At 42.0% G+C, this 12312-nt stretch overlaps 1 protein-coding gene across 1 annotated transcript in view; it reads right to left on the bottom strand.

Moving 5' to 3' along the window:
• The window catches only part of LOC132402399 (serine/threonine-protein phosphatase 2A 65 kDa regulatory subunit A alpha isoform-like), a 62458-nt gene that overhangs the window by 18667 nt on the left and 31479 nt on the right, over positions 1-12312 (bottom strand). The window contains exon 15 of the mRNA XM_059985256.1: positions 8577-8750. Coding sequence (XP_059841239.1) covers positions 8577-8750 — 174 coding nt within the window. The remainder of the gene's footprint in view (positions 1-8576; positions 8751-12312) is intronic.

Genomic DNA, 12312 nt, shown 5'->3' with positions numbered 1-12312 from the left:
ATGGGGAGAAGTCAGGAGAATGGGGTTGAGAAGGATCATAAATCAGCCACGCTGGAATGTTGAAGCAGACTCAATGGACTGAATAGACTAATTCTGCTCTCAAGGTCATTTGATTCCAAATTATTGAATATTACAGAACGTCTCTCTGGTGCTTCCCTCTCCCTTCCCCTTTTCCCAATCAAAGATTCAAAGGTTCATTTATTGTTTTAAACATCTCTTCATTGCTTTTTCAGAATGAAAAGAAAACACATTTGATCATCCATAGTTTTGAAAGTGCAACAAGGTTAAAGAAAAGGGAAAAATAAAATACGTAAGAAATAAAAAGAAAAAAAACACACAAAAAAGCCAACACCCCGCCATTAAGGAAAAAGAGGACAATTCAATTCGTTACTTTCATCATCCTAAGAATTGTTCTCCAGAAACTTGTAGAAAATGTCCCAAATTTACCAAGCTTGTTTTTTGTGATGTAGCTTATCTTTTCTCGTGCAAGATAAGAAGTCATTCCTTTCAGCCATTGTGGAAGTCCACTGGTTGTTGGTTTCTTCCTGTGGTGAACTACATATACCTGTCGACACGCCCCTCTGCTGACTGCTCCTGTGGCTCCTCCCACAGACCCCTGTATAAAGGTGATTGGGGCACTGCTCCTCCCTCAGTCTCCGAGATGTAGTGGGGTCCCTTTTTGCTGCTAATAAAAGCCTATCGTTCACTTTCTGCCTCCGAGAGTTATTGATAGTGCATCACTTCCATGAATAGGCTATGCAGCATTTGGCTTCCAAAAAACAAGTATTAAGCAGTGACCTTACAGTTTTGAAGGTTACAAAGTCCTTTGGATAAATGTTCAGAATACATAATTTAGGATCAGGGGGCACCTTTTTTCCAATAATTTGACTGATCAAATCTAGCACCTTCTTCCAAATGCAGATTATCTGAGGGCATTCCCACATGCAATGGAACAGACACCCTTTTGGTGATTACATTTAATGCATGTGTCTGAAATGTCGGGGTTAAAGTGATGCAACCTGACTGGAGTAAAGTACTGTCTGGTTATCCATTTGTATTGTAGTAATTTAGAATGAGTGTTCACTGATTGGGTTTGAACTAAGGAACAAGCTTCTGACCACTCTTCTTCTGACAGATTCTCATGAAAATCAGTCCTCCATCTTGTCGTATATTTTTTGATGACTCTTTGCATTTACTTGCAAACAAGTTGTATAATATCGACACATATCCCCCAGCTTCAGATAATCTCCATTGTCCCCAAACACAATTATTTACTTAGCAAATAAGATATCCTGAACATTTCTTCACTAATAAATGAATGAGTTTGCTTTTGTGGGTAATGGGGCAAATACTACTCTTTCCTTGTCCCTCCTCAAACCTCTTTAGGATGTTACTTTTAAAAATCATTAAGCATCAGCTTATATGCTGAAATATATTCCAATTATTTCAAATTCATTAATAAATCAATAATGTCTTCTAGGGTAGTTAAAGGAAGCAGCTTCAAACTGTAACCTTGCCTGGACATAATAAAACTTGGCAACTGAAGGTACTTAAAAAAGTGTTTTGTTGGAATTCCGCATGTGGCCTGGAGTTCTTCAAATGACATAAATAAATGTATTGCCATTATAAAGATCAGACACCTCAGCTATGCCTCGGGTCGTCCAAGTTTTATAGCCAGGGTCTGATCTGCCGGGCTGGAGCTATCATTACCAAAGACAGGAGTGAACTGGGATACTGTGATGCATCTCCCATGTACGCAAAAGCATCATGCCAAACCATTACTGTATTTTTTAAGGAAGGGCTTTTAGTTTGTTTGACCAGTTTTTTCTTATCTGCTGAACACATATGCTTTAAGATCAAAGCAAGAGGCGGAGAGGGAAGACGTAAAGGCATCTCAGAGAGAAGCCGTTTTTTAAAACTGGTAGGGGTAGAGGCTAGAGGCGCATAACATAGCACACCAAAGGTTAAAAAGAAAGACCGCAGCCATCATCGGAGTGGACTGAGGCAGAGTGGGATGGCTTTGGCTCAACAGGCTTCGGCGTAAACAGGCAGAGGCGAGGTTTGAACGGGGCACGACTGCACAAGCGCGTGAAAGTCGGCCTCTGAGATCAGAGGGGGAATTTTTAAAAGCGAGCTGAAGCTGAGGATGAGCTTCACTCCAAGTGAGGTAAGGCTGGGTAAGCTTCTTTAATTAACTTAATTACCTTAGGAGTAGGTAATGGAGGCAGCAGTTAGGGCAGTTGAGTGGTCCGTTTGCAGTATGTGGGAAGTCAGAGTGACCACAATTGTCCCTGATGACTACACCTGGAAAAGGTGCATCCAGCTGCAGCTCCTGACAAACCGAGTTAGGGAACTGGAGCTAGAGCTGGATGAACTTCACATCATTCGGGAGGCAGAGGCAGAAATAGACAGGATTACAGGGAGATCAGGAGACAGGTAGCTGGGTGACTGTCAGGAGAGGGAAGGGGATTAGACAGAATGAGCAGAGCACCCCTGTGGCCGTTCCCATCAATAATAAGTATATCATTTTGGATACTGTTGGTGGGGATGACCTACCGGGAACAAGTTACAGTGGTTGCGTCTCTGGACTGAGACTGGACCCTCAGCTCAGAAGGGAAGGAGGGAAAAGAGAGCAGTAGTGATAGGGGTTTCGATAGTTAGGGGGACAGATAGGAGGTTCTGTGGAAGAGATTGAGAATCCCGGATGGTCTGTTGCCTCCCTGGTGCCAGGGTCCGCGATATCTCAGATCGAGTTCTCAGTATTCTCAAGAGGGAGGGTGAGCAGCCAGATGTCGTGGTCCATGTAGGGACCAATGACGTGGGCAGGAAGAGCGAGGAGGTCCTGAAAGGTGACTTTAGGGAGCTAGGTGCCAAGTTAAAGGCCAGGACCTCCAGGATAGCAATCTCAGGATTGCTACCAGTGCCACGTGCAGGTGGGTTTAGAAATAGTAAGATAGTGCAGATCAACATGTGGCTGAAGACATGGTGCAGGAGGGAGGGCTTCAGATTTATAGATAATTGGGCAGTTTTCCAGGAAAGGTGGGACCTGCTCTGGTGGGACAGTTTACATCTGAACTGGAAAGGAGACAAATATTCTTGCAGGTAGGTTTGCTAGAGAGGCTCCAGTGGATTTAAACTAGATATGAGGGAGGAGGGGAACCAGAGCGTAGGAACAGATTATGGGAGAGGGAAGAAAAAGAAGATAGTAAAGTTGTTTGCACCATTAGAGATAAACAGAGAGGAAGAGGCGGAGAATTTCTTAAATGCATTTATTTTAATGCTAGGAGCATTGTAAGAAAGGTGGATGAGCTTAGAGCATGGATTGATACCTGGAAATATGATGTTGTAGCTATTAATGAAACATGGTTGCAGGAGGGGTGTGATTGGCAACTAAATATTCCTGGATTTCATTGCCTCAGGTGTGATAGAATCAGAGGGACAAGAGGGGGAGGTGTTGCATTGCTTGTCAGAGCAAATATTACAGCGGTGCTCTAACAGGATAGATTAGAGGGCTCGTCTAGGGAGGCTATTTGGGTGGAATTAAGGAATGGGAAAGGTGTAGTAACACTTTTAGGGGTGTATTATAGACTACCTAATGGGGAGCAAGAATTGGAGGAGCAAATTTGTAAGGAGATGGCAGATATTTATAGTAAGCACAGGGTTGTGATTGTGGGAGATTTTAATTTTCTGCACATAGACTGGGAAGCCCATACTGTAAAAGGTCTGGATGGTTTGGAGTTTGTAAAATGTGTGCAGGATAGTTTTTTGCAGCAATACATAGAGGTACTGACTGGAGAAGGGGCAGTGTTGGATCTCCTGTTAGGGAATGAGATAGGTCAGGTGACAGAAGTATGTGTTGGGGAGCACTTCAGGTCCAGTGATCACAACACCATTAGTTTCAATATAATTATGGAGAAGGATATGACTGGACCCAGGGTTGAGATTTTTGATTGGAGAAAGGATAACTTTGAGGAGATGCAAAAGGATTTAGAAGGAGTGGATTGGGACAATTTGTTTTATGGGAAGGATGTAAGAGAAATGGAGGTCATTTAAATGTGAAATTTTGATGGTACAGATGGTCAGATTGAAAGGAAAGTTTAAAAGTTTGAGAGAGCCATGGTTTTCAAGGGATATTGGAAACTTGGTTCAGAAAAAGAAAGAGATCTACAATAAATATAGGCAGCATGGAGTAAATGAGGTGCTCGAGGAATATAAAGAACTGTGGCAGCCCACACACGTGGGACTTGAACCGCCATCGGGAGCTGCGGGCAGACACGCGGCAGCGCGTTTGTAACTACCCTTTTGGGGCGGACCTTTCAGGGACAGTCTGACATCAGGTCGCAGGGGCCCATGGGAGGGGAGACTTAAGCGCATGAATTTGAATCAGTAAAGGCATTCTGAGTTCAGCTCTCTCTGCCTCTGTGTGTTTCTTTAGTAGCGCGTTGTGCGCAACTACAGAATGTAAAAAGAATCTTAAGAAATAAATTAGAAAAGCTAAAAGAAGATACAAGGTTGCTTTGGCAAGTAAGGTGAAAATAAATCCAAAGGGTTTCTACAGTTATATTAATAGCAAAAGGATAATGAGGGATAAAATTGGCCCCTTAGAGAATCAGAGTGGACAGCTATGTGTGGAGCCCAAAGAGATAGGGGAGATTTTGAACAATTTCTTTTCTTTGGTATTCACTAAGGAGAAGGATTTTGAATTGTGTAAGGTAAGGGAAACAGGTAGGGAAGTTATGGAAACTATGATGATTAAAGAGGAGGAAGTACTGGCACTTTTAAGGAAAATAAAAGTGGATAAATCTCCGGGTCCTTACAGGATATTCCCTGGGACCTTGAGGGAAGTTAGTGTAGAAATAGCAGGGGCTCTGACAGAAATATTTCAAATGTCATTAGAAACGGGGATGGTGCTGGAGGATTGGCGTATTGCTCATGTTGTTGCATTGTTTAATAAGGGTTCTAGGAGTGAACCTAGCAATTATAGGCCTGTAAGTTTTATGTCAGTGATGGGTAAATTAATGGAAGGTATTCTTAGAGATGGTATATATAATTATCTGGATAGACAAGGTATAATTAGGAACAGTCAACGTGGATTTGTGTGTGGAAAGTCATGTTTGACAAATCTTATTGATTTTTTGAAGAGGTTACTAGGGAAGTTGATGAGGGTAAAGCAGTGGATGTTGTCTATATGGACTTCAGTAAGGCCTTTGACAAGGTTCTGCACGGAAGGTTAGTTAGGAAGGTTCAATCTTTAGGTATTAATATTGAAATAGTAAAATGGATTCAACAGTGGCTGGATGGGAGATGCCAGAGAGTAGTGGTGGATAACTGTTAGTCAAGTTGGAGGCTGGTGACTAGTGGTGTACCTCAGGGATCTGTACTGGGTCCAGTGTTCTTTGTCATATACATTAATGATCTGGATGATAGGATGGTAAATTGGATTAGTAAGTATGCAGATTATACTAAGATAGGTGGTGTTGTGGATAATGAAGTAGTTTTTCAAAGCTTGCAGAGAGATTTAGGCCAGTCAGAAGAGTGGGCTGAAAGATGGCAGATGGAGTTTAATGCTGATAACTGTGAGGTGCTACATTTTGGTAGGAATAATCAAAATAGGACATGCATGGTAAATGGTAGGGCACTGAAGTATGCAGTAGAACAGAGAGATCTAGGAATAATAGTGCATAGTTCCCTGAAGGTGGAATCTCATGTGGATAGGGTGGTGAAGAAAGCTTTTGGTATGCTGGCCTTTATAAATCAGAGCACTGAGTATAGGAGTTGGGATGTAATGTTAAAATTGTACAAGGCATTGGTAAGGCCGAATTTGTAGTATTGTGTACAGTTTTGGTCACTGAATTATAGGAAATATGTCAACTAAATAGAGAGAGTACAGAGTAGATTTACTAGAATGTTACCTGGGTTTTAGCACCTAAGTTATGGAGAAAGGTTGAATAAGTATTCTTTGGAGCATAGAAGGTTGAGGGGGTACTTGATAGAGATATTTAAAATTATGAGGGGGATAGATAGAGTTGACGTGTATAGGCTTTTTCCCTTGAGAGTAGGGGAGATTCAAACAAGAGGACATGAGTTGAGAGTTAGGGGGCAAAAGTTTAGAGGTAATACGAGGGGGAATTTCTTTACTTAGAGAGTGGTAGCTTTGTGGAACGAGCTTCCAGTAGAAGTGGTAGAGGTAGGGTCGGTATTATCATTTAAAGTAAAATTGGATAGGTATATGGACAGGAAAGGAATGGAGGGTTATGGGCTGAGTGCAGGTCGGGGGGACTAGGTGAGAGTAAGTGTTTGGCACAGACTAGAAGGGCCGAGATGGCCTGTTTCCGTGCTGTAATTGTTATATGGTTATATGTAGTTCTAGAGGGATAGTGATTGACTGGGATTCCATTGAGACTCAAGTAGGGGAGTGATCCTTAACAAAGTAAAACATTCCTGCTCTAATTTGGGCCGCCCAGAAATACCATATAAGATTTGGTAGCTGTCAGCCGCCTCTATCATACGGCAGGTATAACAGGGAAAGCCTGAGTCTTGGACGTCTATTACCCCAGATGAAATTAGAAAAAAATTTCTTTAATAAGTAAAAGAAAGATGGAGGAGAAAGTGGAATAGATTGGAAAAGGTACAGGAACTTCTGTAAAATTGACATTTTTAGAATGTTTATGCATCCATTCAAAGATATGGGCAATTTCATCCATCCGTTTATAAGTTGAATAACTGAGTCTGCGAGAGGGTTATAATTAGTTGGGATAATTTTATCAATAGTAGGAGTAATTTTAACACCCAGATAGGTAAAACCCTGTTCTGACAGCATATAACGGAGTTTAAAGTGGGGGATTGAGACTCTCATCTTCATCTATGAATAACATTGCAGATCTGTTGTTGTTTATTTTATAGCCTGCGAAAGTACTAATCAGGTCAATTAAGGCAGATAATGTTTGTTTCAAGTTGGAGCAAAACAAAATTACGTCATCCGTGTACAGGGCTATGCGATGTTCTATATCTCCTATAGTTATTCCTGCTATGTTAGCCTGTTTTCAAATTGTCATAGCAAGTGGCTCAATGGCCAGAATAAACAGGAGTGCAGATAGGGGATATAGGGGACAGCCCATTGGAGTTTAAAAGGTGCCGAAGAAAGCCCGTTATTTAAAATTTCAGCCTGTGGGTTAGAATAAAGAAGCTGTATCCTCCATAGAAATTTTCCCCCTATTCCAAATCTTTCTAAAACTTTAGATACTGCCACTCCACTCTGTCAAAGGCTTTCTTGGCATCCAATGACAGAATAGCACTATCAGAGCTTCCAGATTTTTCGTAAAGTATATTAAGCACTCTTCAAATGTTGTGGAAGCCCTGCCTTCCCTCACCAAATCCATTTTGGTCAGGGTGGACCATTTTTGGCAAGAGTGGCTCCAGCCTCCTGGCTCATACCTTACAGAGAATTTTGAGATCATTGTTCAGAAGTGAGATTGGTCTATAAGATCCACATCGGGACAGTGGTTTTCCAAGCTTTAACAGTAGTGTAATTGCTGCCATATTAAAGGGGGGGGGGGGGAGGGATCCAGTGTCAAATGACTCCTGATACACATCAAGCAGAGGTGGTATTAGTTTAGTCTTAAAGATTTTATATATTTCTATCGGAATTCCATCGGGCCCAGGAGTTTTCCCTCCCTTCATGTTAGTTATAGCTTGAGACAATTCCTTAGCCTCTAAGTTAAATTCCAGCGAGGTCAAGGACATTTCATCCAGGGGTATAAATTCTAACAAGTCGAGAAATTCCTTTTGTACTTGTGGAGCTGAATCTGAATACTCTGAGCTATACAGATTTTGGTAAAATCTCAAAAAGATATTGTTTATTTCATTTGGGTCAGCAGTTGTCACCCCCTCATCTGATTGTATGGAGCTTATTGCCCTTTCTGTTTGTATCTGTTTGATGTGCCAGGCCGAAGGTTCACATATTATCAAAGCAGGTATCCATGGACAACTCTGAAATTTGTCTCCCCAGATAGCCACGAAACAAAGAAAGAACATGAAAGTCATTCAGACAGAAACATGAAACCTACACCGCCCCCCCGCATCCTGATCATCAGATCCCCCAAAACCACACCTCCCTCCACACAGAAAATGGAACAACATCGACTCCCCCAACCCACCTCCTGCACAAAAAACCAACAGAACATTTAACCCCCTCGCACAACAATATGAAAGAAACAGGCGATTAAAAAAACAGAATATAAAAACTGTAAGTCTGAAAAAGTCCGCAGTCCTTAAACGGGTCTAAACCTGATGGTCGAAACCAGGGGTTCCCACCCCGGGGTCCGCAGACAGCTTGGTTAATGGTCAATTAAAAAAAGGTTGGGGTCTAAAGTAAGACTACCCATGTCAGTGGGCTGCAAGTATAATTGTTACTATCACACGTTTGCTTCTGGTGCAAAAGGAAAGAAGATGTTCAAAGTTATTTCCGTCTTTAAACTAAAGTATCAATTTAATACGGGCAATCATTTCCATTCTGAAAATCATCCATATGGAAGCACTGCTAATAGACTATAAAACATTTCAGATAAAACACTCACCAGCAGCCCTGCAAGCAGAGGCATGTGCTCCATTATTGCCAGGCGCACTCTCCATTTGGAATCTTCTGCTAATTCAACAATGGCCGGCAGCAGAGACTCTGAAAACTGGTGAACTCCAATCACTTCATTCACACAGTCCAGATTGGAGATGATGTTCAGACGGACCTCAGGGCACTAGAAAGGAAAGGCAATTTTCTGAGTACAGCAAAGGTGAAAAACATTCATACTGCGAACGCTGTCTGACAGACACTCTGGTACTCCCCAGACTCTCTCCTTTCGAAGTATCATCTTGGACATTTATGAAATATTATCCCCACAAAAGAAATATGAATGCCACTTTCACACTTAGGCACATGCACGTATAGCCAGGGTGCCAAAGACTTTTGCACAGGATATTACTTGTCAACGTGTAGCAGAGCGCAAGTTTGTAAATCTGGCGGGAGCACAGGATGTTGGGAATGATGAGGGTGGAGCACCCCCGGGAGGGGTGTGGGACAGGTGGCAGAGAAGGAGTGCCAGGGGTAGGAGGGGGTGGCACAGGTGCAGTCACACCCAGCCCTGAGAACCCAGGCAAGGCCATTTGATTCCAAACAATTGGTTTATTGACCATTACAGAATGTTTCTCTGGTGCTTCCCTTCCCCCTTTTCCCAACCAAAGAGTCAAAGGTTTGTTTATTATTAAAGCATGTATCCATATACATCTCTGAAATTTGTCTTCTCCAGATAGCCATGAAGCAAAGAAAGAACATGGAAGTCATTCAGACAGAAACGTGAAACTTACACCCCTCCCTGGGTACAAAAAAAGAATGGTATCCTGATCATCAGATCCCCCAAAACCACACCTCCCTCCATAAACAAAATGGAACAGCAACATTGACCCCCCCCCGCACGAAAAACTAACAGAGTATTTTTCCCCAAACACCTTCCCCTCGCACAACAAAATGAAAACAGGCAATTAAAAAAAAACAGAGTATAAAAAGTCTGAAAAAGTCCACAGTCCATTAACACAAATGCAGAATTGCGATATTATTAACTGCGATATCACCAACATTCACCAAAAGAAGGAAGACAGGGACACAATGCCCCTCTCCCTGCCCCCTTCCCACTCTCAGTCCACATCAGAGACCCATATCAGAATCAGGTTTATCATCACTCACAGCTGTCATGAAATTTGATTTTTTTTGTGGATACAAAGATTGGAGGTGCAGTGGACAGTGAGGAAGGTTTTCAAAGCTTGCAGAGGGATTTGGACCAGCTGGAAAAATGGGCTGAAAATGGCAGCTGCAGTTTAATACAGATAAGAGGGAGGTATTGCACTTTGGAAGGAAAAATGAAGGGTGAACATACAAGGTAAATGGTAGGGCACTGATGAGTGCAGTATAACAGAGGGATCTGGGAATACAGATACAAAATTCCCTAAAAGTGGAGTCACAGGTACATAGGGCAGTAAAGAGCTTTTCGTACATTGGCCTTTATAAATCAAAGTATTGAGTATAAGAGTTGGAATGTTATGGTGAGGTTATATAAGGCATTGGTGAGGCCAAATTTGGAGTATTGTATACAGTTTTGGTCACCAAATTACAGGAAGGATATTAATAAGGTTGAAAGAGTGCAGAGAAGGTTCACAAGGATGTTGCCGGGACTTGAGAAACTGAGTTACAAAGAAAGGTTGAATAGGTTAGGACTTTATTCCCTGGAGCATAGAAGTATGAGGGGAGATTTAATAGAGGCATATAAAATTATGATGGGTATAGATAGAGTGAATGCAAGCAGGCTTTTTCCACTGAGGCTGGGGGAGAAAGAAACCAGAGAACATGGGTTAAGGATGAAGGGGGAAAAGTTTAGAGGGAACATTGGGGGGGGGGCTTCTTCACACAGAGTGGGGTGTGTGTGGAATGAGCTGCCAGATGAAGTGGTAAATGCGGGCTCACTTTTAACATTTAGAAAAACTTGGACAGGTACATGGATGAGAGGTGTATGGAGGGATATGGTCCAGGTGCAGGTCAGTGGGACTAGGCAGAAAAATGGTTCGGCACAGCCAAGAAGGGCCAAAAGGCCTGTTTCTGTGCTGTAATGTTCTATGGTTCTATGAAATAATGCAAATTTCCACATGAATTAAAAAATCAAAAATTTGCACATGCAACGTTTTTGTCTAAGTTCACGCCAAAATAAATAAGGAATTTAATAGATGGAAAAATAACAGTTCCATCACACCGTTAAGCAATTCACCTTTAATCCAATATGCACTAAGATTACAAACTAGCTCACATCACTGCTTCTAAAGAACGCACTGCACGTATCTAAAGCTCTCAAACTAAAAACTAAAAGAACAGTTCAAGAGACTCTGTTGTTATTCCATTCATGATTCATAAGAACATAAAAAATAGGAGCAGGAGTAGGCCATCCGGCCCATTGAGCCTGCCCCGCCATTCAATAAGATCATGGCTGATCTGTCTGTAAACTCAGCTCCATCTACCTGCCTTTTCCCCATAACCTTTAATTCCCCTACTATGTAAAATTCTATCTAACTGTATCTTAAATATATTTAGTGAAGAGGCCTCAACTGCTTCCCTGGGCAGAGAATTCCAAATTCACCACTCTCTGGGAAAAACAGTTTCTCCTCATCTCCATCCTAAATCTTCTCCCCTGAATCTTGAGGCAATGCCCCCCTGGGTCTAGTCTCAACTACCAATGGAAACAATGTTCCTGCTTCTATTTTATCTATCCCTTTCAAAATTTTATATGTTTCCATAAGATATCCTCTCATTCTTCTGAATTCCAGAGAGTACAGTCCCAGACAACTCAATCTCCCCGCATAGGTTAATTAACCCTTTCATCTCCGGAATTAATCTGGTGAACCTCCTGCACTGCCTCCAAAGCCAATATATCCTTCCTCAAGTATGGAGACCAGAACTGCACACAGTACTGCAGGTGTGGCCTCACCAGTTCCCTGTATAGTTGTAGCATGACCTCCCTGCTCTTAAGTTCAATCCCTCTAGCAATGAAGGCAAACATTCTTTTTGCCTTAATAACCTGTTGTACCTACAAGCCAACTATTTGCGATCAAACACAAGCACTTCGTCAATTAAATAATCATCTGCTCTTCTATTATTCCTTCTGAAGTGGATGATCTCTCATTTACCAACTTTGTATTCCATCTGCCAGACTATGGCCCACTCACTTAATCTATCTATATCTCTGCAGACTCTCCACATCCTCTGTACAATTTCCTTTTCCACTCAGTTTAGGGTCATCAGCAAATTTTGCTACGCTACACTCAGTCCCCTCCTCCAAATCATCAATGTAAATGGTAAACAGCTGTGGGCCCAGCACTGACCCCACTCACCACTAACTGCCAACCAGAGAAACACCCATTTATACCAACTCTCTGCCTTCTATCGGTTAACCAATCCACTATCCATGCCAATACACTACATCTGACTCCATGCATCCGTATCTTATTTATAAGTCTCTTGTGAGGCACTTTATCGAACGCCTTCTGGAAATCCAAGTATACAACATCCATCTGTTCCCCTCTAGCCACTGCACTCATTATGTCCTCAAAGAACTCCAGCATATTTGTGAAACAGGACCTGCCCTTTCTGAATCCATGCTGTGTCTGTCTAATGAAACCACTCCTTTCTAAATGTTTCACTATTTCTTCCTTAATGACAGCTTCAAACATTTTCCCGACTACAGATGTTAAGTTAACTGGCCTAAGGAAGTGGCCTTAGAA

Source organism: Hypanus sabinus, chromosome 12, assembly GCF_030144855.1.
Source record: "Hypanus sabinus isolate sHypSab1 chromosome 12, sHypSab1.hap1, whole genome shotgun sequence".
NCBI classification, from domain to species: Eukaryota; Metazoa; Chordata; class Chondrichthyes; order Myliobatiformes; family Dasyatidae; genus Hypanus; species Hypanus sabinus.
This window is presented reverse-complemented; position numbering and strand designations above follow the sequence as displayed.